Raw genomic sequence first — 27,143 nt, forward strand, 5'->3', positions numbered from 1 at the left:
CCGAAAAAGAAAAAGCATGGTGTAAAAAGTAATGAACTAATGAACATTTTGTACGAGTAGATGTTAACGTGGTCTTGGTAAATGCGAATGAATCAAGCATTAATTAATTAATTAATTAAACAAAGAAAGCTTAAGCAGATAAGAAATTTTTTTTTTTTTTTTGGTCCACTGTTTTTGTAACTTTTAATAATAAATAATCTCGGTTAGACAAACGTTGATTCTTGTGATATGCATGGGAAGATGACGATCCGATTCCGCGCCGTCCATGCAACCGATAAGTATTTACACAGTCTCGATTAGGAAAATCGAAAAAGGTCCAGAAAAGTACACATTTGTGGACAAAATCAATTATCTACTTTTTATTATTTCCTCTTTTTTTTTTTTTCCTAATACATATAATTTTCAGACATATATATTGTAAAAATAAACAATTTAATGATTTTTTTTTATATATTTTATAAATAATATCAAATCCAGTCATGTGAGGCGACTGTAATTTCGGGAAACGAAAATTGAACTAATTAAAATAAAAAAAAAAGGGACAAAAGGTCCAAATTCCAAAAAGAGGAAAAATAAAATAAAATCAAATCAATGGGTAGTAAATGAATTCTTATATATTTCCGGATTCCGGAAAATAAAAGATCATACATATTTATAGAGTTGGATCATCATTTTGGTATTGTTTATCATCTAACCTCCAAGCTCGCTTCATCATTCCGATCAAATTCAGATCGATCATCAAAGCCAAGGCCATGTCAACCGTTACAATAAGGCCGCTCCTCCCCAGCTACCGGAGAGCGAATCTGAATTTTCGTGACAGAACAAAGATATTATTGAAACCAAATTATATAAATTACTCTATAAAGTCAGCTCCGAATGCAAGAAGATTCTGCAGCTTCAAGAAGCTTCAAAAAATCACAGCGAGTAGCTCCACCTCCACCTCCACCTCCACCTCCCCGGCTACTTCTACGGATACCACTCCTGTTCGACCCGGTGACGTTTTCTTCAAAGAGACATTTCCGCTCAAGCGAACTCACGCGGTTTGTTATATCCGTATCTCCTATCGTCTCGTCAATATATCGTTATTTTAAATGTGCGTGTGTGTGTTTGTTTTGGTTGTGGATAGGTGGAGGGAAAGATATTTGTGAGACTACAGAAAGGAAAAGATGAAAAGAATTGGCAGTTAAGTGTGGGATGTGATATTCCAGGCAAATGGATTCTTCATTGGGGTGTTTCTTTTGTTGGTGATAATGGCAGGTTAGATTCTTTTTTTTCTTCTTTTTTAATCTTTTTCTCTTTCTTTTTTTATTCTTTTTTTTTTAATTTCTAATTTTATTTTGGCAGCGAGTGGGATCAACCTCCAAAGAAGATGAGACCTCCTGGTTCTGTTTCTATTAAGGTAGTAATTACCTTTTGGGTATTTATATCACGGTAGTTTTCATGTTATCTTATCTTATCTTGTTAATTTTATTTTCATTAGGATTATGCAATTGAGACGCCATTGAAGAAATTAGCTGAAGGAGATGTCTTTGATCAAGTGAAGATTGATTTTGATACTAGAAGTGATATTGCCGCTATAAATTTTGTTTTGAAGGTCACCTCTTTTTTTTTCTTTAAATGTTTTAGATGTGATTAGATTACTGCGATTATGTAAAGATATTTTTTTTGCTGATCTTATGGTTTCTTTTCTGGGGGACTGTGTATGTGTGTCTGTGGTAGTGCAGGACGAAGAAACTGGAGCTTGGTATCAACACAGGGGAAGAGATTTTAAGGTGCCTCTTGTGGATTACCTTCAACATGACGGCAATGTTATTGGTACTAAAAGTACCTTTGGATTATGGCCAGGTTGTGGAAATCACTACGATTATAGGATTCTGTTTACATTACTTTTATGTTTGATTCTATGGATCTGTTCTTTTTGAAACATTATTTTCAACGTCAATTACTTGTTTTTTAACCTCCTAATAATTTCTTTTTTGGACGTGTTTGCCAATATTCTACTCTGCCTGTTAGCTTTTACGTTGTCGCGTTCTCTGACTTATTTTGTTGCTTGATCCTTTAATCTAGGAGCTCTGGGCCAGCTATCTAAGATGATTCTCAAGGCAGACACATCACAATCAGGAATTCAAGATAGCAGCAGCGAATCCTGTGAGCTCAAACAAGAAAATAAGCATCTGGAAGGGTTTTATGAAGAACTGCCTATTGTAAAGGAAATCATTATTGAGAACACAGTGAGCGTTTCTGTTAGGAAGTGCCCTGAGACAGCTAAGACGCTTCTGAATTTGGAAACTGATCTCACTGGAGATGTTGTTGTTCACTGGGGGGTTTGCAGAGACGACTCTAAAAATTGGGAAATTCCAGCTGAACCATACCCGCCTGAAACAATTGTCTTTAAGAATAAGGCTTTGCGAACTCTATTACAGGTTAGTATTGAATTATATTCTCTTGCTATGAGTTTTAGTAAAAGTAATGCAGAGTTCTTATTGAATCTACCCTATTCCAGTTCTTACTGGTAATAATTTATCTTGATTTTTTTAATATAACAATAATGATTTTCGTTTTTTATTGCAAAAAATACTGTTTAAAATGGTTATCAATGTATCCTGCCTTTTTTTTTTCTCTCTCTGCTTTTATGTTATAGAATCTTTGACTGTTAAAAATTAGTTTTTGTAGCCTTTGCAGTTGAGTTATGTTTCATAATTGGAAAACAGAATAAATCTTGCCAATGACAATTTCTAAAATAGTTACGACATATTAAATAAAGGACCAGGATTTATTAACTTAAGGAGTGTTAGATTATGTTTTCTAATTCACGATTGGATAACGTTGTTTAGATGGTTTCAAATAATTGTTTTTTGAAAATGGTGTAGTATAGACTGTGTTGTATTTTCTATATGGTTCCTATTCTTGAGATGAATGCAGGTGCTTATCTTGTTGTAGGGAATGCGTGCAATGATTTCACGTAACAAATTTGAAGCTAGTTGTGTTTGAACATATGCTTATTGTGGGGCTTTGTGTATCTACATGTATATTGTTGAATAATTATTAATTCAGAATCTTGATCTTATTGAAAGGATCTGTGAAATTCATATTTCCTTGTGCGTGCCCACATTTAATGAACAGGCTTTTAAATGTAGATTCAATTACATATCCTCATAACATGTTGTTCACCTTAACTTTTGGGCTTATCTATTTTTCTGTTACTGGGATGCCTTGTTTTCAGCCGAAAGAGGGTGGAAAGGGATGTTCGAGATTGTTCACCGTAGATGAAGAATTTGCTGGATTTCTTTTTGTTCTCAAGCTGAATGAAAATACTTGGTTGAAATGTATGGAAAATGATTTCTACATTCCACTCACAAGTTCAAGTTGCTTGCCTGCTGAATCTGTACAAGAAATGCTAATACCTGGAAAAGCTGAAGAAGCAACCCAAGAAGTTTCTCAGACTGCATACACTGCTGGAATCATCAAGGAGATAAGAAATTTGGTGAGTGACTTTTCCTCTGATATAAGTCGGAAGACCAAAAGTAAAGAAGCACAAAAAAGCATTCTTCTCGAAATTGAAAAACTGGCTGCAGAAGCCTACAGTATCTTCAGAACTTCTGCTCCAACTTTCTTTGAGGAAGCTGCTGTCGAACTTGAGGAATCAAAACCTCCTGCTAAGATATCTCCTGGAACAGGCACAGGATTTGAAATATTGTGCCAAGGTTTTAATTGGGAATCACATAAATCTGGAAGATGGTACACGGAGCTCAAAGAAAAAGCCACAGAATTGTCTTCACTTGGATTCTCGGTGATTTGGTTACCACCGCCTACAGAATCTGTGTCTCCTGAAGGGTACATGCCCAGGGATTTATATAATTTAAGTTCCAGGTATGTATTAATCTTGGAATTTGTAGAATAATGTATATGATCAACATTCTTTCTTGAGAAAAATGGGCAAATTGCATAATTTAATACTAGTAGCTTGCCTATGCCCATTCATTGTTGGAACTAAACCTACTCGTCCAGCCATAAAGAAATTACATGATTGACACAAAATCAACCGTTAAACTGTTTTGTTTCTTTGTTTATAAATGGTGTTGGATCTTCCATAATTTCTGTCTATTTTCATTGCCCCCACCACCCCCCGCCCCCAACCAAAAAAAAAAAAATTCTACTTCGTCATATAAAAGATGGTAGGTAATATCATCTTATTGAGAATTTTCTATTATGTATGATTTTGATGTGTTTGTATACCAGATATGGAAATATTGATGAGCTGAAGGATGTTGTGAACAAATTTCATGACGTTGGCATGAAAATTCTGGGAGATGTTGTCTTGAATCACCGCTGTGCACACTATCAGAATCAAAATGGTGTCTGGAATATTTTTGGTGGTCGTTTGAATTGGGATGATCGTGCAGTTGTTGCAGATGATCCACATTTTCAGGTATTTAAGTATTTTGTGCTTTGTCAAATTTGAAAATTATGCATTCTTCGAAGGATGAAAATCAACATAAATTTCCTATTGTCAGAATTAAGTAGTTTTAGAAGATATCATACCTATCAGCATCACATAAATGTACATTAGCATGCATACATTATATTATAAAAAATTCTACTGTTGCTGCTCTTGGAATCACTCAGGTTTTGCATTGGACTTATCTGTTCACTTTTGATTGATTTAAGCAAAAAATAAACTACCTAAAATCTCTTAGGAATGCCTTCTTCCTGAATTAAGCATCCATGATTTACCTTATGGATCTAAGAGGTATTTAAGCTCAAGGGAAGATAATATATGTTCTCTCTTTAATACAGGGCCGGGGTAACAAAAGTAGTGGAGATAATTTTCATGCTGCTCCAAACATAGACCATTCACAAGATTTTGTTAGGAAGGATATCAAAGAATGGTTATGCTGGCTGAGGTTTGTACTTACATCAAACTCTAATTTCCTCGTCTTCGAAACTGCTTATTCCCGGAAATGTTTTTTTCCCCTTTTTTGTGTGAATCTGTGCTGCCTCTGTTCTTTTACTTGCTGTTGAGGATGTGGAGCTGAATATAGCTGCATCGCATGATTGTGTCATGGATATTTTATACATTTGTTTTACCTCTACATTTTATGATATCAATCCTATTATGGGCGGAGCTTTGCTTCCTATTTGATTGATTCTCTGTTTGTGTATGAAAGTAAACATCAGAGGTTTAATTGTAAAGCTATTTGATCTGCAGAAACGAAATTGGGTACGATGGATGGAGACTTGATTTTGTAAGAGGATTCTGGGGTGGTTATGTCAAGGACTATTTGGAAGCAACTGAACCTTACTTTGCTGTAGGAGAGTACTGGGATTCCCTCAGTTATACATATGGCGAAATGGATCACAATCAAGATGCACATCGGCAGAGAATTATTGACTGGATCAATGCCGCCAGTGGCACTGCTGGTGCTTTTGATGTCACCACTAAAGGGATTCTTCATTCGGTAAGCATTTCTATATTGCATGTTTAGACTACCGAGGATACTACACAATTCCATGTCTTACAAATTGAGAAGTTAATTAGTCAGTTTTATTTTTCCATTTCTAAAGTCTTCTTGTTGACTATTGTAGTAAGTGAAGTGCATGTACTTCACTTCACAGTTTTTCCTACAGTACTAATTGGTTATGAAACAGTAACATATAACGTTCGGTTGAATGACTCTTAAGGACCTACTTGCCTGAGCTTCTTATGAAGCCTCTGCCTTCACTTACAAACTAAGAACCTTCTCGGCCATTTTACCGGCTCATACATATGGCTGGAATGTCAACTCTGCTTAATTGTTTCAAATGAATAATTAGTTCAGCTAGTCATTCTGGTACTTGTGATATTTGGGAAGCTCTGTCTGTCAAAGTGGCATTGTCTGAACTATTGTCTGAACTAAGAGGCTTGACACTTTTTCTGAACTGCCCTTCCTGGAACGTATTACTTTCTTTTTAGCTGCAGGTTAGAGGACATTATACTGATAAAATTTCTTATGCCTTGTAGGCCCTGGATAGATGTGAATACTGGCGATTATCAGATGAGAAGGGAAAGCCCCCTGGGGTTGTTGGATGGTGGCCGTCTCGTGCTGTTACCTTTATAGAGAATCATGACACTGGTTCTACTCAGGTTCGAAGTTCATTATGTTCTACCATTTCTCAAGATTTTACTTACCGATATGTGTGCTTTTATTTGAGAACATTTTCTCATGTGTTTTTCTTTTCTTTTTTTAAAAAATAAATAAATTTAACTTCTGTTCTCACCACTTTAATACTGAAGACATCTCTCAATCTCCACCAACATGTGGAAGCATTACTATGAATCACTAGTTGTCTAAAATGTTCCCCTCATGTAAGAGAATTTTTGTAATCATCAGAGGCTAGAGGTTCAGCATTGAAAAGAAAGATTCTGTTATGACTCAACATTTTAATATTGTGGTTTTGTCATCTAACAGTATGCTTTTTATGTTACTCCCTTCCTGAAGGGTCATTGGAGATTTCCAGGTGGAAGGGAAATGCAAGGATATGCTTACATCCTAACTCATCCAGGAACACCATCAGTGTTCTATGATCATATCTTTTCTCATTATCGACAGGAGATTGAAGCTCTTCTCTCTGTGAGAAAAAGGAATAAAATCCACTGCCGTAGTAGAGTAAGTATCAGGATGTTGACTAAATACATTTAGCATTAGGTCGTGTGGAAGGTAAAATAATTGGTTATCATTCAACTTTTTAATAGCACATAATACAGGCCAACTGTACACAAGTGCACAATTAGACCAGAATATGCATTTTCTTTGACCTTATTCTTTCTATAAAACTATTACTGTTTATGCTTCCCTTCAATAAGCTAAGGGATAGCTGTTCAATATTGGCAAGTTGGTAAACTCAAGTAGATGGTAATTAAAATTTAAAACGTTGTTGTGTCGAGACATCTGACTCTTATTTCCACATTTCAGGTTGAAATTGTGAAGGCAGAGAGAGATGTATATGCAGCCATCATCGATGAAAAAGTTGCAATGAAGCTTGGACCAGGTCATTATGAACCTCCAAGTGGGTCCCAAAATTGGTGTTTTGTAACGGAGGGGAGAGATTACAAGGTCTGGGAAGCAGCTTAATATATAATCACAGCAGTATTGTTAATCTCATAAAATTGATTAGATAAGTATTCACTGTGAAGTAGCTTGTATTTCTAGAGCAATCTGGCGAATACCAGAAGGGGATAGTTTAGTTTTCCTTGAAGGTGGTGTGCTCCAAACCTGAAATAGAAGTTAGTGTACCATATACCAACATTATTTTACATGTCATTTATAGAAGGGTTAAGAGCGACTTGATTAAGGGCAATGCAGCTTTGGAAATTGAGTATTGCTGCAGCCACAGATAGTGCTCAAGCCTGTTTACAAGTCATTTACAGTACTTGGATTTTACGACTAGCTGGTGGAAGCTGGTTTATATTTAAAAGAACACCCAGAGTGGAATTATACGTTTCATTGTTGTTATAGAACTTTGTAAAAAATATATGATTTGGAATATGAGAAGAATTCTATCTCTTTGCCTTTATGTTTAAATCATTTGATGTTGCAAGTCAAGAGCATCCGTTCAGCAGGATTTGTGCATTTTACCGGTGTCATCATAACATATTATTATTAATATTATATTTATTGTTGCATATATGTAAATACTTTGATTGAATATTTTAAGTTATGTATGATCCCATAGGAAGAATCGTTGAGGGCACGCAAACTCACACTTTATCAACTGATTAAATAATTCTCAACTGCAAGTCAATTGGAGCACGACAAGTTACCCATCAATGAGCGTCAAATTTGAACTCTAATTTGATGAAGAATCCCAAGTAAAAGCTAAAGCCAGATAATGTCGACGGCACAAATTATATGTCGACGTGTGCACACGTGGGACTATTGTTAGGTTCGTGTTTATATCTCTTATCCCAGAGAACAAAAATCCTTCTAGATAAAAGCCAATTTGGTTTTGTATTTACATATACTCTAATATCAGAGAGCATAATCCATTTTATTCTTTTGTCTTTTTGTCCATCTAGCGAAAGCTGTTAAGCTGAGACTCGGAGACTTGCTACACCAGGCAGGGCATCAAGTGGCACAACGCAGAACCATGATTATTTATTTATTTTAGGGAAAATGACAAATATACTCCCAACGTTTAGTCATAGGGATAAAAATCTCCCTATCGTTTTAAAAAAGACATTTATACTTTACTTTATTATAATTTTACCATTATACCCTTCTAACATATAAAAAAAAATTATTAGATTATCTAATTTATCTATATATTGTTAATAAAATTATAAATAGACAAATTAGATACTATAAAAAAAAATTATAAATATACCCGCATTACCCAATTCCTCTATTTAAATTTTTATCAATAACCAATTTTCAAAAAAGACATCTTACACCTAAATAGATTGTAAATAAATTATAATTTTAAAAATAAAATTAATTATTAATAACCAATTTTATTTAAACTTTAAACTTGTATATTTAACAATTCTCCACAGGTCAATCATTTAAACTTGTACATTTATAACCATTTTTCTATGTTATTTATTATGGTATTAATAACCAATTTTATTTTAAAAATTATAATTTATTTACAATTTTTTTAAGTGTGTAGATGTCTTTTTTTGAAAATTAGTTATTAATAAAAATTTAAATAAAGGAATGAGGCAATGAGGGTATATTTATAATTTTATTAACAATATATAGACAAATTAGATATTCTAATAATTATTTTTTATATACTAGAAGGGTAAAATGATAAAATTATAATAAATTAGGGTATAAATATTTTTTCTGAAATATTAAGAAAGTCTTTGTCCCTTTGCCTAAGCGTTGGGGGTGTGTTTGTCATTTTCTCTTTATTTTATTCGACAATCGACATGGACTATAATTCTGAAACAATAAACTTTGTGGGGTCATATTATAAAACTCATTTAAGGACAGCGGTCAAACAGTAAATTTGCTCAAAATTATCAGTAGGAGTAGATTTCAGTCAAACCCCTCTTCTTTTTAAAAATCATAATAAAGTCCACCCTACTGAGTGAAAATTGGAAACTAATTACCTTTGAGATGCATGTGTGGTTGTACTATTGGAATAAATATGGTGAGTGTAAGGTGCAGTGCCGGTGGTGTCTTGAGTTACAGGTCAAATGGATCAAACGGGGTCTGATTATCATAGTGAGTACTTAAGGTTAATTATTGAAAAATACATATTGACGTTTGGTGCCTAGAAAATGCCGATAAAACGTGTGAGTCAATTCTGTGTGATGCTTTAATTATTACTGATCCGCAGCTTCTAATTTTACCCAGTGGCTAGCGGAGTACTGAAACTCCCAAATTTGTCTCAAATGATACCGTAATCATCGACAAGGATTTGTCCCATCGATGATGAAGCAGTTGTAGCAACAAGAAGACGACATATAAAGCAGTAAGGAAAAAAAAAGGGTATATGATCGAAACGTGTGTTTATATATATATATATAGCATGATGAGTTTGTAGACATCAAGCAATAAGTCTAATTTAAGTAGCTAATAATTCCTGAGAACAAGCAAGAAATTAATTACACATATATAGAAATCATGGAAAATGGGGCAGTAAAGAGTGGTGGTCGAGGTGGGGATATGGAGGCTGTGCTTGTGCCTGCGTGTATTATTAATAAGAGAAGGCGGCGTGAGCGTGACCCTTCATTAGGCATAGGCTTTAACAATGTTAATCAACAAGTTGAACAGCAGGCAGATGAAGCTGCTGCTGCTACTACTGCTGCTGCAGCCACCACTGTGAAAAGAAGTTCCAAATATCGGGGAGTTAGCAGGTTATCATCAATTAAGATTTTGATTTTGTTAGTTCATTAATAAAATTAATCTGATATCTTGTGTGTTGTTTTTGTTGAGACATATATATATATATATTTATGTTGAAACTAGTTAATTAATTAAGAATGTGCTTGTACGTGCATGCATGCAAAATAAACAACAGGCATCGATGGACGGGGCGATATGAAGCTCATTTATGGGATAAAGGGTCCTGGAATCCGACGCAAAGAAAGAAGGGAAAACAAGGTAGTTTTTGAAACTTGATTAGTTAATATTATAACTAGCTTTTGATGATTATATGTACATATATGTATGTTACGTTTGTGTATTTTTCTTGCTGATTAATTAATTACTAGAGTTCTCTAATCTGTTGTAATTTGTGCATTGGAAATGATTGTGGATTCATTGCTGACGCAACGTACATGGAGCAGTTTATCTTGGTGGGTACCTTAATCTCCTTTCTTTGAAAGTTAGCGTCTCAAAATTTAATTAATTAACTTGATGCAGAGGGAGAGATACTAAAACGATATTTGTTTTGTGATTGTTAATTAATTAATTCATGATCAGGAGCCTATGATGAAGAAGAATCTGCCGCGAGAGCTTATGATTTGGCTGCCTTAAAGTACTGGGGTACATCAACCTTTACAAATTTTCCGGTATCTGAATATGAAAAAGAAATTGAAATAATGAAAACTGTGACGAGAGAGGAATACTTGGCCACATTAAGGAGGTAACTAATACAGCACCCCGCCCCCTGATAATTATTTCTCAACATGTTTGGTGGTTGTAGTATATAACATAAATATAAGACGTTGATAATTAAGCTTAATTTGTTTTGGTTAATTTAACAGGAGAAGCAGTGGTTTCTCCAGGGGTGTATCCAAGTACAGAGGAGTTGCAAGGCAAGCTGCTCATGTCACCTTCCTTCATAACAACTTTTTCATGCTAATAGCAAGTGAATAAACTTGCATCTTAAATTTTAATCGTACTGCAGGCACCACCACAATAGGAGATGGGAAGCAAGAATAGGGAGAGTTTTCGGAAACAAGTATCTTTACCTTGGGACTTACGGTAAGCTAATTTTAATTAGTTAATTTAATTTAGTTCCCTCTCCGAACGTCATCTGAGATTAAATTGTAGAGTTGACAAATTGATTAATTAAGCAACTGAGCCAAATGATTATTTGTTTACAAGCAGGCACACAAGAGGAGGCTGCTCATGCCTATGATATCGCAGCAATTGAACACAGAGGGATCAATGCAGTAACCAACTTCGATATAAGCACATATATAAGATGGCTAAAACCTGCAGCAGGAGGCAACTCTCATAACCCAGCTTTTCAAGAACCAAAACCAATTTTGGAATATTCGCCGCCGACGTCAAGCCTTCTCTCTAATCACATTCTAACGGAAGGACATCAGATAACTGATATATCAATCTTCAACGATTCCAATCCTTTTCCACTGCAAGACCAGGACATCCCAAAGAAACAAGACAGTTTCCAAGCAAATATCAAGTCATCACTGCCATTTAGTCCTTGCACCAAGTCGTCGTCATCTTCACCAACAGCTCTCAGCCTCCTCCTCAGGTCTTCGGTCTTTAAAGAGCTGGTGGAGAAGAATCCAAATAACAGTGCTGAAGTAAATATTGAAGAGAACGACACGAAGAATGGTCCGAAAATAGGCAGCAAAAATGAAGTCGAAGAGACATTGTATGATGAATTTGTCATCAATAATCCTGTTCAATACATATGTCCCTCTTCCAAGATGTATTTTATGGCTTAGAGTAAGTATTATCCCAAAAGAAAACACACACACAAAAGACGACATGATTAAAGGCCGGAAATGGTGCCTCAAAGAAGCCTAGTAAAACAAACAAGCAACTGTTTCATTAAAACCCAGCTGCGTTTCCTTTTTGTCTTCCGGAAGAACAGAAGCACTGGATTTCAACTGCTCCATGGCTTTGTAGTTTTGTACCATCAATGTTTTCTGTGTGTATGCATGTAATCTACGAGCAAATAATTCAGAAAAGGGCAGTTGATTCATCTTTATGAAGAATAATGAACCATTAGTCCAAATTCGGAGAATGAATATTGTGTTAGTACGTTTTATTTGTATATGATTCATCATACATCCATAACAAAATTTCAATGTTTAAAATTTGCTAAGAACAAACCACCCTTACCATCAAGTTAAACTAACGCTTTACGTTTCACTGGTCGGCAGAAACTTTTTGCACTTACATAGATTCCCAGCAAAGCAATACTTTAGTGTGCACTATTTTTCTTCAGAAAATAAGTTAACCATGAAAAGAAAAAAAAAATTCTTATCAAGTGTTGCACACCGTAATTGCAATGAAAAAGGCACACTAATCTTGTTTCTACTCGATTTGATGACAGTAAATCCTTAAGGAAGATACACTTGCATGAGAGCTCAGAGAGTCTTTCTAATTTAGCCGCGCATTTCTTTCTTGCAAATCCACCATACTGTATCGTACATGTCTTTCTTCTAAAGTAGAATCGATACGTAACTAATATACTCCCACAACTCCACCAAAAACATATAAGTAAAACCAACATCGAAAATAAATAAATAATTCAGATCTCTAAATTGACAAGTCTTTCATTTAAGCTTTTATCATTAGAAAAATAAAATTAAAAAAATATAGCTTCCCTCAGACCTAAATGATCCAATATTTTCTATATATACGGATGCACATTGGCATTGGCAATACTGACAGGCGGCAGACCAAACTGGTTGAATAAACAAATTAAGCCAACAAGAAAAATACAACTCAATTAGCCTTCAACACTTTTGTATTTGCAACTCCATTTTATTATACAAAAACATGCCCATAGACTGCTAAAACTAAAATGAAAGTCTTAAGCACCCTCTTCATTTCAATTTTCTTCATCAATACCATGCTGAAGAGGCCCTGCATATAATTAAATGGGTTAAATAAAATGACTGGCACAATCTCTATCGACTTCAACAAGAGCAACGCATTGACAAATTAAAATGACCGGCACAACCTTTATCAACTTTAAAAGAGCAAAGCATCAACAAATTTAAATGCCATCAGAAATGCATGTCCATCTAGCAGGATAAAAAATATCATGCTGAAAAAGAAAAATACAAAGGGCATAGACCCCGACCTCTTGGTTGAATCCAAGGGTCTTAACCACTCAACCAACACTTGGGGTTCCAAAAAACCTCGCATAATTGCATTTCCTCCCTAGTTATTATAACATAACAAAAGAATATCTGATGTACTGTTCTTTCTTTTTCCCTCAATTTTCCCAGCAACTAAGCATTGTAGAAAGACTTCTCATGTAATTGACAACAAGTGCGTGCAACACCAAAAGCTTAATCATACAGTATGTGTATGAATGAATATACAACTATAATCATTGGTGACAGACACCCATGAAATCAGATAAATGTATATTCTCTCTGCCCATGTCCTTGTATGAATACATGAGATATGAACGGGCGTATCCTGATATGGAAAGATTCAAGATTCAAACCTCAGGAGTAATCTTTGCTGGTCATCCAAATTATTGATACTGTCTGGCTTAATGCTATCTGTCACTGGCTGACTGATGGTTCCAGATAAAGAATCCGTAATCTCTTTAAGACCCTGAATATAGAAAGCAACATCAATATCCCACCTCTTGAAATCATAATCAGATTCTTTAATACAAATGAAAGTTGAAATTAATTATTTTTAAATAAATTTCAGTAAGATACCATGGGGCTTGGAGCTTTAAGTAAACGACGAGCCTTCTCACCAAGTTTTAATTGTTCCTGCAAGAAAAATACCAAACAATAAAATTGAAAGCATCAATGTAGAACCATTGTAACAGATGGGATTTCGTTCGAGTCATAAAGAAAGTAACCCACAATTCCCACCTGCATACTTTCAGTTGTTCTCCCTTTTTTCCCATCAACAAAGTTACAGAGGAGGTACATGCCAATATTTGTTATATCCTGTCATCAGAATATCTGCGTAAGTACAGCTTACAGATTTACAAAACTGAAGACTTGTACTCACAATAGAACACACAATTTATTACATCAATTATGTAAATAGCACAAGCAACTAACAAATATCATAATAATTTAAGATATGGATTTTTTATATCCAAATAAGAGAAAGCAAAATATAAGTTTCACCTGCTTATCTGCCAATGAATCAATCTTCCCATCCTGTAATCAAGAAAAAAATAAAAAATAAATATAAAAAGTTGATACATAGCTACATCTTGTCTAAGAAATTGTTTAGGGTCCACCATATATTGTTGGCTTATATCTAGTGAAAGAACAGGATCAGTGATACACTCCCTCTCTATCTCTCCGTCTTAAATGGCAAGATGTAACATGACTCTAAAAATGCCAGTTTTACACCACCAGATAGCTGCTCACCGATACCACATTAAGTTCAAGAATTTTACAATAGAGAACTTACCAAACAATAAATCATGCTCTGCAAGTCCTTCAAGTTATGTTCAACTTTAAAAAGGTCATCACAAGCCTCCTCAACCTGTTTTACAAGATGAAAATGATGTATTAGTGTCATTACATTTCCATGTCCATGATAAGGGCATAAAGTCTGTGCCACTCTAGGTTGGTTTAACACTACACTGCTCCCCTTCCTTCCAAAAAACTTAAAAAAGGCCAAATCGAACATATTTGCTTACATTTTTTCTAATATCCTTTGAGATCTCATTCTGCTTTTCCACTTTATCATTAAGGTTCTGAATACGCTGCGTCAAATGCTTCTTTGCCACCTGGTCAACAAAAAAACATGATGAAAATCATTGGAATGTATTCCACAATTATGCTGAAAAAGGGGGTAGCCAAGTATTGCACAAAATGCCACTTCCCTCTCAAACGAAACACTCCCATAAGAACAGTAGAAATACTTAGGATATTTTCCTTTAGTTATTTACAATCATCTTTGATAAGGGCACTATTACTTAAGCCTTTTATGCAAAAAACCATATATTGTTAAAGCACATAAAATTTTATAAGTTTCAGGAAAACTAAACATTGTTCGAATATCATGATGCATTTACCAAGCACTGAACAGGCTGATTATCAATAGATCAAAACCAGAATTTTCTTTCCCTAATTACTTATTATCAGATAATGCTCTTCAAAGCAAAGTAGTTCAAGCAGAAAGTCCTTGAACTGAAAATACAATATATGAACACACATGATTTGAAACTGAACTTACTGTAAGGGCTTCTGTTACGCTCTCCAGATGTTTATTCAAGTTTGACACAGCAGTAGCCATACTTTTTCTGGTAACATACATGAGATCAGCAAATGAAAGACCCTAAACACAAGCCAGAGAAATCAGTCTCCTGAAAGCACATAATTGATCAAAAATCAACAAAAAGAAAAATTTCAAAAGCTTTTAAAGAAATGGAAAATTCCCGAAAAAACTAAGAACCACGTTAGCTAATGTAAATATATCAGAGTTTGCTTAAATAGATACCTTCCACCACATGTAACCATAACCTAATGCCCCCAAAGTAGCAGCTGGAATCATGAGAGAAGTTGCATTGCCTGGCAAAACACAAGGGGGGAAAAAGCACATCAAATAAACAAGTTAAAACCAAAGAACAAAGGTAGATTGTGTTATGAAAATCAGACTGAACTATGTTTATCAGTATTTGCTTTATAATAAATTACAAAAGGCTGCATTGCCATCTATGGATCACAGTACATAATCTCACTTGTTATAAAAATAAAGCAATTAAACTTGTAAGATATTAATTTTTACTTTTTCTTCAAGAGAAAAAGTGAAGAAAGAAAAACAGACTATACCACCAGAATTCTCATTACGCACAAATATCTGTCCAGATGATGCCCGCTGACACTCAAATTTCAACCGGTTCAACTGTAAGGAGTGCCAAAAGAACCAAAAAAAAAACTCAGTTTGCACACAAAAAAACAACTTGCAGAATATATGAAAAGTAAATCTATTTCGATATTTAAGTCATCAATATGTCCCTTATTACCTGATCTTTAATAGCATCAGTAAAATTATCTTGCTCTCCAGATTTTGACAATCGCTCTACCAATGACTGTCCAAAAAAATAGAAATTAACAGCCACGAATTAAATAATTGACAACAATTATGAATTTCCTTCTGAGTTCTGATTGCTAATAAAATACACAAAACAGAACCAATGCTTTCAATGGCCAAAAATAGCATGCCCCCTAACAAACTGATCCAAACAAACAATACCCAATTTTATTAAAAAAAGAAAGAAAAGGGAAAACCGCTATAAATCGACATTATAAAAAAAAAATTACAGTAAAAAATCAAAACAAATAAATAAACTTGGACCAATACCTGGAGCTCCCGTAATAATTCTGGTAATTTACCATCCTTTATCAAGATCGTACCAGTGTACCCTAAAAAAAAAAAAAAAAAAAAGACACTTACTTTGCCATTAAAGTTAAAATACAGACAGCAGGAGAGAGAGATTAAGTAATTACCTAAACCAGCTAACATCAGTATCTTTTGGAAGCTCATTCCTGCTTGCATAGCCATGGCTCTGTTTGGTTGGAGAAAGTCAGAAACCCTAACTCGAATTGGAGGATGACGAGAAAGTGATGTCTGGGTTTCACGACCTGCTGGCTGGTTTTACTTTTTGGTCTAGCGGCGCAGCTGACGTTTATAGCTTTACTTGGCGGTAATACACGATGCCGTTTCTTAGCGGCCATTTGTATGAATAATCGTTTGCCACGTCATCATTTCTTATTTGTTATTTTGACCATCGCTCCGCCAATGCTATTGCATCAATTACCACTCTTCACTATTTTACACATTAAATTGCTTCAAAATTTATCCGACCAGTTAATTGTCTAGCAATAAATAATGAGGAAATTAATAGTTTATGGTGTAATTAGGCTAATTTTTTTTATTTAATTATAACCATTAGTGTCTATCAATCGAAAAAAAAAAAGAATTTCTCGTTTTGATACTTGAACCATGCACTATATAAAGTTCACACCCCAAAAGTGAGACTTACACAAGAACAAGATTCCATAGTTCAATCAACTGTTCCTAGTACAATCTACGTAAATGAAGAAGCTTGTTGGCTAGCTTCTTCAGACTTCAGCTGCTCCAAATTTCTACGGGGACATGTCCTTATATTATGTCCTTTTTCTCCACAAAACCGGCAAGTGCATGTTTTACTTGCAGAAGTGGGAATGTGTTTTTGGCCATTACTATCATGCCGCTTTTCCCCAGTTACCTGAGGGCATGTCCTGCGATTATGGCCCCTTTGACGGCATATTTGGCATCGATGATGCTTACTAACTGTACCATTGTGATAGCTCAACCTTGATTTTGGACAGGTTCTTCTGTTATGCCCTCTTTCTCCACACAACCGACATTTGAACCCTCTATCCGTCAAGCCATCCTTAAGTTCTGGACAGTAGAATTTCCTATGCCCCTCTCGTCCACAGTGCTTGCAGTAAAACCTTACTCCTGCATCATCAAGATGAAAGTCAGTTGATATCCAGATGAAAAAAGGGAAAATAAAAAGCAGCAATACCGCCAAAGCATGATACTTGCATAAGCTCAGGAAGCAGAGGACAACAGTCCACTTCTGACGATTTAAGGAGCACATGAGCTCACCTTTCATGGCAATACTTCGCTTCTGACGATTCTCTGGGTCACTAAAGAAAGCTTTCAGAGTTTCAGAAGCATGTTTTCTTGCAGCAGCAGTACCTTTTGCTTTCTAGATGAAAGGCAACAAGTAGGAGTTAGGACATTCCTTGTTTCAATTATGTCAGAAATTAATGGTTGAATACATTTTCAGTTTCAGGTTACCCATAATTATACTAGAAGTTTTTTCATAATCTCAGACTTTACATTTCAACTGAGAAATAAATTTAAAATTGAGAGCCATCACAGAAGCAGAAATCTGACGTATTCAAATCATTAATATGAAGACAATCCATTTCCTTGTATATCCCCCAACTCTTAGATTCAAAGATTCAAAACTCAGATATTGAAATGAATCTTGAAGATTCACAAATTTCCTTGATATCTAGCCATTCCTGATGTTGAGCCATGATATCATCTTTATCACCTCAATGTGTTAGGGAAGATATCATCCCAGACAAAGAGGATTGAAATTATCTTTATTACTCCTAAAACCCCAAAAAGAAACCATCACCAGTAAAAAGAGGTATAATTGAATACTAAAACACCTCTTATTGAAGACATTAGTAGTTTTCATTCAAAATAAACTTACTGCAAAACAATATGTTGTTTACTAAGTCTCTGTTGGAATATGACAGGCATAGAAATTGATGGAAGTTATTTTTGTGATTATTTATCCAAATGGCGTATGTTCATAGTTTAAGATATCAAGACAAATGAAGTTATCCATTCTCACACAACCATAAAATTCTAGAAATGCAAATCATAACATTCCATACCTTAATTGCAGCCACTCTCTGTGCATGCAGCTTAGGATCACGATGGATAATTTTCATTCTCTTAGTAAATAGTCCAGTTTTGGCATTAAGACTCTGCAATCATCCAACTAAATAAGGAAGATTAAATTCAATGGACAATATACAGAAGTCCTTACCACTCTATAAAGATAACATTCAAGAGTAAACATATGTAAAGCATATGTATGTACAAAACTTAGCACTAGCACAAGTGTAACAATAACAGGATTTTGACGTTGTACGGTAATGGCATGCATTTATATGCAAAAGATACCATGTAACGTTTACTACATAACTTGATAAATACAATTAGAGCAGCCAACTAACTTTTAGGGATCGGCTGATCTTCAGTCCAACTTCAGGAGGTGGTGAATGGTAGACACGCTTTGATTTTTTCTTCACACCCACTTTTATCTCTAAGTTGTCTACTTCATCATCTTCCTTCACTTTGAGGGGAGAACTGGACAAAAGGACAGGGTTATAAATAAATAAAATGGAGAGGAAGAAAGATATTTCTTTTCAGAAGTAACATACACTCAAAAAATGAATGGACTATGATATGAAGACTTCAAGCCTTCAATAAGCTAGTGAAATTACAAGGTTTTACACTACATAAACCATTAAAAGAATTCAAACTGAATACGAGATTGTAGATGGATGATCATTTGTTTGGTGATCACATAAGGAAGAGAAAATTTGACGTAATAAAGGTGAAGGCTACTAAGACCAACGAGAGTGAAAATTTTGAATTAGATGACCAAGAAGTATGAAAAAGCAGGATATTAAGAAGTTACACTGAGTGAGCGTTCTCCCATGGTTGCTCATCAATTGACTCTTCCCATATGACGCAATCCCCTGAGCATTGATGGCATGTCATTATACCCTGTCATAAGTGAAAAATATTGGCAGCAATAACAGTAAAAAATGAAAAAAAAAAAAATCTTACAAGGAAAGATGAATAATTATATGTTTCCTAATCAATATAATAATTTGATTTAGAACTCCCTTGAGAATACAACAGAAACAAGACAAGAGAATGGGAACTCACAAGGGACCAACACTGAGGTTTGAATAAGCATGTACCTTTCCATTACATAAAGAGCAATCTGAGCGGGTTCTTTCTATTCCACACTCCACACATGGAGTATAACCTCTTCCCCTACAACTAGGGCAAGGAAGCTCTCTGATATACTGACCATTTGGACCAAACCAGGACCTTGGTTTTGGTGTGCTAGGTGCTGCATTCCTGAAATACATATTCTTATATTAGACAACATACCCATTTCTGTCGGTGAGAAGACCAGAAAAACCAAGAAATGCTATTGATTAGCATTTCATGAATGGAAGAGAGCTGCAGCGGCTAAGAAAAACCAAGAAATGCTACAATGCCCAGATATGTCGATTTATAACCTACTAGAAAGTCTTAAATAACAAGATGATAGAAATGATTATTTAGGCAGAATTATAAAACTCTATCTTGTTTTAATACCCTTGATGAAATAAGGCAGAACCATAAACCTGAATGACACACAATCCTTATTGTTGGACCAAAAATAGAATAAGCCCAGTTAGGGCCCAAATAAATTCAGTCCCTATAAAGCCCATGAAGAAATCGATAAACGTCCTAAGATAAATCAACTCGGTGGCAAGGCTTCAAAGCCCAAAAGGAGCCGAGGTTTTAAGCTCCTATCCTAAGACAAACCACCTATGATAAATCAACTAGGAGGTAAGATTTCAAAGCCCAAAAAATGCCCAGGTCCTAAGCTCCTATCCTAGACAAACCTCCTAAGGGCCAAGGTTCCTACAATCCCAAAGTCTTGGTAAAAATAACCTAAGAATAAAACGCTTCTTCCTTTAATCCGTAGACAAGTTTGCATATGTGTCAATCAACATGGACACAAGAAGACAAGTGTAGCCAAATGTCACAAGAACAATGACACTTGCCATCAAAGTACCTAAGACTCATGTCAAATTAACTTCGCCTATACATATGCCCCTCATTCTCACTAAAAGGTAAGAAAAAAAGGGATTCAAGAGGGCAAATGCTGACTTTCTCTCTCTAGTTTTCTTTCTCTCTAAATTTATATTTCTAAAGATTCAATGACTGACTTGCCAGTCGGAGGGTTTACGCCAGCAAAGCCGGTCCTTTAATCATTTTCTTGTGTTTGTAGAGTATCACTAGACAAGGACATTCTCATCACCTAAGAAAGTGATGAGACAAGTTGGGACAAAATTTGCACCAACACTTATCATGTGCTTCAAAGTGACAATGGAAAAAGAAGGTAAAATTTTGGAACCTACTCTTGATTTGGAACACCAGTAAACTAAAATAAAATGAGTAGGCAATATCACTATCAGAAATAGAGTAAAATCCTCTCTGCATTAGGGGGAAAGGAAAGGCGACAAAAATAAAGGTCTAAAAAAAGGCCTAATTTTATAAGTGTGAAAACAGAAACGGCATGAACTACGCCAAACAATTGTTAGCAAACAAATTATGTATTTACAATAAGGATGTTCCAAATGCAAGAATAAGTTCACATTTTGATGAGATGAAAGAAATAAAACTATTTAAGAACAAGAGCATAAACCTTGGCTTTAAATCAACCCCGAGCCCAAGTAGCTCCTCTGAAGGATCATAACCCAACTGTCAATCACAAGAAACAGAAGAAGTAGTAAGCACTAAAGAAATATGTGCGGAAACAAAACATGAAGTGTTAAATTCAGAAACAGAACATATTAGGTGATTTCCATGCCTGGTTTTGTTTGGGCACTGCAACTGAATCATCATTAGTTGAACTCATAGAGCAAGGACTGAAGCTGACTCTTCTCTTGGAGTGATATAAAACCAAGAAACGTTTGTCTTTGTGCCTCAAAGGAGTCACAATGACTCCAAAAGAACAACAAATTGACGACATCTTTCATGAATCCTTCAATTCGACAGACGGAAGGTTGTGTAATCATGGGATTTCTAATATATGTGGTTGTAAAATGGACAAGTAAGCCTGCTGTTATAATTTTCATTTCGGTTGTGTGTCTTGTGCGATGAACGACGAGGCAGATTAGCATAAGCGGAGTCCACGTCTGCAAATAAATATCGTCAACGTGGCGTCTCTTTATTAACACAGTACAGTGTTATTAGCATGGACCGTGGACCAGGATATCATTTCTCATCCTTTTTAAGTTCTCCAAACTTCTAATCCCGGTATTTTCGACGCTCGCAAAAATTGAAATGATGTTGCAGCTTCAGTGTCTATCTTCGCAAACCCTCAACCCTAAACTATGCCCTTTTCATTCTTTATCCAATTCAAAAGGCAACGGCTTTGGTTCCTTTTCTGTAACTGAAAGTACCTCAATCAAAAAGAAGAAACTTTATGTTAAATGCCGCCAGTCAGAGTACTATGAACAAAAGAGTTTCAGCGCCAGCCCTAGCAACTCCTCATATGCTCCAACAGACGTTGCTGGTGAGTGATTGTGGCAAAAAAAAAAAAAAAACTTTTTGGTACTTTTTTCTGTTCCCCAAATGTTTCAGTAGCCAAATAAACTGTAAACTTTTAAACTTTCAGTACGTGTGTGGATTTTTGTTTCATGTGTACAGTTGGAACGTTGCCGACGAGGGTTTATGTGGGTCATTCGATTTACAAAGGGAAGGCAGCCCTTACGGTGGAGCCTAGAGGACCGGAATTTGTGTCTTTAGATGTAATGCCTACCTTCAAGTTTGCCTTTACAAAAAGATAAATTATTTTTTTCATTTTAAGAATGTGTTTGTTAAGTTATGCCATATGTGTTTATGGTGATTGGATTTTATTTTATTTTTTCGTTGGTTAAAAATTTTGATTGCTTGCTTGTGATTGTTGAATTGCAGTCAGGGGCAGTTAAACTATCCAGAGAAGGTTTCGTGATGCTACAGTTTGCTCCTGCTGCTGGTGTTCGACAATATGATTGGAGCAGAAAGCAGGTAATCACTCTGAAGCTGGGGGAAGGAGGATAAAAATAGTACAAGAAATGACTGTTCTGGAAATTTCAATATTTTTACATGTTAGAGTTTACTGGAATCTTTAAGGATAGAATTTACTGGATTTTTATTCAAGAAATAGAATTTACTGTTTGTTTAGAGAATGTGATGCTGGCTGATATTTTGTCTAAAGCACCATGCTTTTATTGTGAACTTGTAAGTGATTACTTGAAGTTTTATGAAGAAATGAATGAAAAGCTTTGCTTTAAAACTGTTGATTTAGACCGCTCTGGGTTTTCAGATTTAGCATTTAATTTGATGGATCAGCATTGACAATTTCACAATTGGGTCAGACTCAGATGTAATTGTTTCAGATCCAAACTTGGTTAATGGTTGAAGCAGTTCCTTGATGTTTGGTCACTATTTGTGCTTCTAAATTTTAAGCGTGGTAATAAACTGGGTACTTTTTCTGTTTTCTTATGTGAATATTCCACGTCATGTTTAGAAATATAACCAAAAAGCGATTTTTTTTTGTCCCCCTCCTAGATTCATGATCAAGTTTGCTGTTGAATTTGGTGAAACCAATTTCTCATTTGTGTGAATGTATGTTTTTGCATGTCTCTAGGTATTCTCACTGTCGGTGACGGAGATTGGAAGTTTAGTTGCCCTTGGTGCTAGAGAATCATGTGAATTTTTCCATGATCCTTTTAAGGGAAAAAGGTAACATCAGGAGTAGAGATGAGCTCTCTTGCATACTATAATTGTTGTGTTATTTCAATATAGATTCTAATTGAAGTTTCATACTATGTAGTGAGGAAGGCAAGGTCAGGAAGGTGTTGAAGGTGGAGCCACTTCCAGATGGCTCTGGCCACTTCTTTAACCTCAGTAATGCTCTTTTCCTTGAACTCTTGGCAGTGAATTTGGAAGACTATCTGCTCTTTGATGATAAGATATATGATAATTTGTGATTTATGGAATTTGCAGATCCTTGCCTGGCAAAATTTTTCCTGTTCTAGACATCATAAAATTAGAATCATGTGAAGTGTTATGCTGTAAAGATATGTCACACTTGTCAAAGAATAAATATGTCCTGTGTAGCTATAAGTTGTTTGTGGTTGGCTTATTTTCACTGTTGAATGGTTCTTGTTCTCCTCTCCAAATCTGACCCAATTTTTTGTCATACCTGAACAAAATTGTTAATACCTTTGTCTACTAAATCGCATTTCTACCCAGCGGTCAGAAGGTGATAAATTAACATTTCTGAAGTTATAACTTGAATATATGCTGGAAAGTTGATCGATATATATATAAGTTTTCCTTCTTTCTGATTTGTGTTATGGCCTCTATTTGAAGGTGTTCAAAACAAGCTTATCAATTTGGATGAGAGCATTTACATTCCAGTTACCAGAGCAGAGTACACAGTCCTTGTCTCAGCTTTCAACGTATGATGTGCTCTCCTCTCTATCTCTCTGGGTGTATTTAATGGCAAAGAAAGATATGGATTTGCCTATGATCTTAGGATGCTTTTGAAAATCATAGTACTTCAAAAACTATTCGTAAGGGAGATTTCTATCAGTTTAGATTCATCACCGTCTAATCAACTACATCCAGTAACCTCTATAATTGATTGATAATTTGATACTGTAGCAGAGAAATAAGGAAATAGAGAAAACTTGCTGGTTGGTCCTAACTTCTAACTGAAGTGATTTGACATGTGTGACCAATATTTGTTCGGGTAAATGAGTTTTCTCTCAAATGAAGAACTTTGTAGTCTTTGGCAGCCATGTTAACATGTAATTTCCCTGGAAAGATTGATGGATTAGAGATCAATTAAACTTCATTTCTAACATGTTTTTGCTTGTTGTTGCTTATAACTCCGCTTACAAGAAATTGTCACGAGATAATCCACACCATAGGTGGGGTTCTACAGGGCTAATAGAGAGTAGATAAGCTTATTAAAATGGGGTCAAATTGACAAGGTTTATTGAGTTTGTGAATAGAAACACCAACATTAGCGAGTTCTTATTGACAGTGACACAGTGTAGAGTAAGAGTTTAGAGTTGTGGCACACCGTTTTTAACCTTCATTAGTTGTTTATAATGCATTTTGACTCTTATTCTCTGCAGTTTATCTTGCCATACCTCTTAGGTTGGCATGCCTATGCAAGCACCATAAGAGCTGATGATACAGCCCGAACAAATAATGCCAATCCCAGATATGGAGGAGACTATGAATGGAACAGGTAGTGGCAGAGGAGGCATTCCTGAAATCAAGGTGCAATGATGGGTTTTTGACCTGATTAAGCCCTTTCATGATGTGCATTTTTATGGTAGAAATCCTCCCAAAAGTTTTGTTTACGTCCAGTGTTTCCATGTTTTTACTGCTGTAATGGGAGGATGAAGGGCCAATCATTTGCTGTTTGTAAAGATGTTGTATGTTTGACAACTACTTACAAGTTAGCTGGTTGGAAGCAACCTTGTGTAAGAAGTTAAGATTTGTTTTATTCTGAAATAGGATTGAATTGTTTTATTCTGAAGCAGGATTGATGTTGTGGTCTGTGTTGGCGCTTCATATCACTATGTGGAGTGGAAATTCAACAACAGATCTTTTGAAACTTCTAGACCATCTGCACAATCGATAATACTGGTCCTCCTTGTAGACAATAATAACATGTTCCCATAATGCATTTTAAGCGTATCTTAGATAAATCCTGTGTTGTTTGCTTATTTTACAGTGGAAAAGCAAGACGAAATTGCAAATGATTTGGCAATTTGAAAAATGCTTTTTTGACAATTTCAAAGTAGTTATGGACAGTAGTACTTGAAGCAAAGATGATCAGTGACAGGGCGGCAGTCGATCAAATGGATAAACTGAACTAGTTGACATTTACAACTTATATATTGTAGCTTGGAGTGGGGATGCACAGCTCTAGTTATTGAGTTAATAATAGTATAACTGATTCCTAATCATTTGCTTATTGGCTGTACTGATCTCACTGAATTATAGACTCGTTAATTACATTTTAATTCAGGAAACGTCATGAGAATATTGTATTATATCGACTCTAAATTAATAAATGACTTAGGTTAGTTTGGTAAACCTACCTATGTTGAATGTTGGTGCCTTTTCCAACTGACGTATGGGCTGCTAGTTTACATATTTTGAACCATATGTTCATTGGAGTTATGAGATAGCACAGAGAGAATTGATGCAACTCCTTGGACAAAATATACTGTTTATTGGGACATCAATTTTTTTGTTGGTCCTTGTGTTTTTTAAAGTGAATTAAAATTTTTCTATCTTTATTAATGTTAATATCAAATTACACACTCAGCAAACTCTAATAGTGATATGGACCTCTATGATAATAGTCTGAACACTGAAAAGGAATATATAGACCTCCATGAACATATATATCAACTGTTATGACCATATGTTATATAGACTTGACGAAAACAAACAGAAGGGTAGGGTGCAGATTTGTAGTGGGTGATATGATGATAATAATAGATCCAATCAAGTTCATTAAGATGCAATTAACTTTTAATTTAAAATGCTGATGAAGTTTTAGATAAACCCTGAGCGAAGATGAGGATACTTACTTTCAACAACTTAGATCAGCATCATTGACTTAAAGTTAAATAATAATCACTTGGTTTTGTTTACACTTGAGATCTATGAGTTTCCGGTTACTGGAATCGCATGTGGACCTTCAAAATAGTGTTGATATATTTAGCTGTCGACAGGCTCCAGCAGCGTATACGATTTATTTATTAATGAAAGTTGATCTTTTAGATTGTATGAGCTAAGAATTATATTAAAAAGAATATGAAAATGCTTAAATGAAGTGTAACAATATAGCTAGCTATAATCGAGTATGCATCATTGACTTAAGACGAAGATGAAGTTAAATCAAGGAGCTTTCTTGCTTATGCTTTTGGAGGTTTCCATTGCTTGGAACCCATTTCATGGCATGTTTCTAGGCACCCTTAGGACCAAGATCTATCATAAACTATTATTAATTAAGAACTACATGGCAGAATAACATCTTTAAAAGGTCAGAGAAAAACATTAATAAATCAGGAGAGAGATTATAATCACTAAATATATCATGAATGTGAAACCATAATATATAGCTTTCAAGTTTCAATGCATGTCTTAACTGTAAGGACTAGAGATGCTATGTTTTAGCTCTATATATATGATATTAAGGTGATGTATTCAAATTCAAAAGATCATTGTGAATTTGATCTTGATATTATGCTTCTTTCGTGTGTGTGTGTGTGTGTACGTGCGCACCGCATATAATTGAAACTAGCAACGATATATCGAAATAAGAAGCAACAGGAAAAGTATTACACGTATATGAAGACAACTTTTGGTCAAGAGAGCTGATTGCTGAAAATGTATATTTAAAATCTATGTAAAGACCTGCTGAATCTTTCAATGTGTCGGTTCTCAAATTTCTTTAATTTGAGGACTCTATTTACTTTTTTTTTTTTTTTTTTTTTTTGCGTTGAGAGCTACTGTTGAATTTTTTTCCTTTTCCAAATTCTCAACTAAACATCTTATGACCTATGCATCTAATATTCTAAGTCCTCGTAGACTTAGTGCATCCCTGATGTTGACAAATTAATATAAGATAATGAAACCAATAGAAAGAACTAGCTCTCAGCCACCTTTCCTATAGTTTTTCACCGTCCATTCTATAACATAACACTCTCTAATTATCAATTGACATCTTTTATACATAATTTTAACATACATACATACATACATATATGTATATGTATATGTGTATCTATATGCATATGTGTCTATATATATATATATATATAATTGTAGACGTGCAACATT

The 27,143-nt window shown here is 35.0% G+C and overlaps 5 protein-coding genes across 9 annotated transcripts; 3 read left to right on the plus strand and 2 right to left on the minus strand.

The window, feature by feature from the left end:
• Positions 1-584: 584 nt before the first annotated feature.
• On the plus strand, positions 585-7,562 carry LOC18045113 (alpha-amylase 3, chloroplastic). Of its 2 annotated transcripts, none has more exons than XM_006438559.2 (13): positions 585-1,040; positions 1,127-1,257; positions 1,345-1,399; positions 1,481-1,594; positions 1,725-1,845; positions 2,068-2,423; positions 3,224-3,870; positions 4,240-4,429; positions 4,798-4,904; positions 5,210-5,459; positions 6,002-6,124; positions 6,480-6,647; positions 6,954-7,562. In XM_006438559.2, exons 1-13 carry the CDS (start codon positions 753-755, stop codon positions 7,110-7,112), a joined length of 2,709 nt encoding a protein of 902 aa, XP_006438622.1. In that variant the 5' UTR covers positions 585-752; the 3' UTR covers positions 7,113-7,562. The 2 variants fall into 2 exon arrangements, with proteins under 2 accessions (XP_006438622.1, XP_024041107.1); XM_024185339.1 differs by having other exon boundaries at positions 6,480-6,698; positions 6,954-7,044.
• A 1,445-nt stretch (positions 7,563-9,007) lies between these two features.
• Positions 9,008-11,923, plus strand: LOC18045114 (AP2-like ethylene-responsive transcription factor AIL5). Of its 3 annotated transcripts, XM_024186824.1 has the most exons (8): positions 9,008-9,212; positions 9,345-9,847; positions 10,012-10,094; positions 10,280-10,288; positions 10,416-10,578; positions 10,700-10,750; positions 10,843-10,919; positions 11,043-11,923. In XM_024186824.1, the coding sequence occupies exons 2-8, from the start codon at positions 9,615-9,617 to the stop codon at positions 11,630-11,632; spliced, it is 1,206 nt and encodes a 401-aa protein (XP_024042592.1). In that variant the 5' UTR covers positions 9,008-9,212; positions 9,345-9,614; the 3' UTR covers positions 11,633-11,923. The 3 variants fall into 3 exon arrangements, with proteins under 3 accessions (XP_024042592.1, XP_024042591.1, XP_024042593.1); XM_024186823.1 differs by having other exon boundaries at positions 9,008-9,847; XM_024186825.1 differs by having other exon boundaries at positions 9,012-9,847; positions 11,046-11,923.
• A 609-nt stretch (positions 11,924-12,532) lies between these two features.
• Positions 12,533-16,569, minus strand: LOC18045156. The gene is made up of 13 exons (XM_024186561.1): positions 16,361-16,569; positions 16,215-16,276; positions 15,877-15,942; positions 15,683-15,755; positions 15,351-15,421; positions 15,087-15,188; positions 14,548-14,637; positions 14,316-14,390; positions 14,024-14,056; positions 13,760-13,837; positions 13,598-13,654; positions 13,375-13,487; positions 12,533-12,782 (listed from the first exon to the last, which is right to left on the minus strand). Exons 1-13 carry the CDS (start codon positions 16,413-16,415, stop codon positions 12,761-12,763), a joined length of 897 nt encoding a protein of 298 aa, XP_024042329.1. The 5' UTR covers positions 16,416-16,569; the 3' UTR covers positions 12,533-12,760.
• Positions 16,570-16,886: 317 nt separating this feature from the next.
• On the minus strand, positions 16,887-21,327 carry LOC18045157. Of its 2 annotated transcripts, XM_006438562.2 has the most exons (8): positions 21,088-21,327; positions 20,923-20,978; positions 19,418-19,580; positions 19,129-19,217; positions 18,662-18,794; positions 18,317-18,409; positions 17,508-17,610; positions 16,887-17,357 (listed from the first exon to the last, which is right to left on the minus strand). In XM_006438562.2, exons 1-8 carry the CDS (start codon positions 21,247-21,249, stop codon positions 16,942-16,944), a joined length of 1,215 nt encoding a protein of 404 aa, XP_006438625.1. In that variant the 5' UTR covers positions 21,250-21,327; the 3' UTR covers positions 16,887-16,941. The 2 variants fall into 2 exon arrangements, with proteins under 2 accessions (XP_006438625.1, XP_024041659.1); XM_024185891.1 differs by lacking the exon at positions 18,317-18,409.
• Positions 21,328-21,521: 194 nt separating this feature from the next.
• LOC18045158 (single-stranded DNA-binding protein WHY1, chloroplastic) lies at positions 21,522-25,003 on the plus strand. The gene is made up of 7 exons (XM_006438564.2): positions 21,522-21,795; positions 21,930-22,030; positions 22,197-22,289; positions 22,912-23,006; positions 23,098-23,171; positions 23,640-23,728; positions 24,413-25,003. Exons 1-7 carry the CDS (start codon positions 21,564-21,566, stop codon positions 24,530-24,532), a joined length of 804 nt encoding a protein of 267 aa, XP_006438627.1. The 5' UTR covers positions 21,522-21,563; the 3' UTR covers positions 24,533-25,003.
• Positions 25,004-27,143: the final 2,140 nt, after the last annotated feature.

This window comes from Citrus clementina, unplaced genomic scaffold (genome assembly GCF_000493195.1).
Source record: "Citrus clementina cultivar Clemenules unplaced genomic scaffold, Citrus_clementina_v1.0 scaffold_4, whole genome shotgun sequence".
Lineage (NCBI taxonomy): Eukaryota > Viridiplantae > Streptophyta > Magnoliopsida > Sapindales > Rutaceae > Citrus > Citrus x clementina.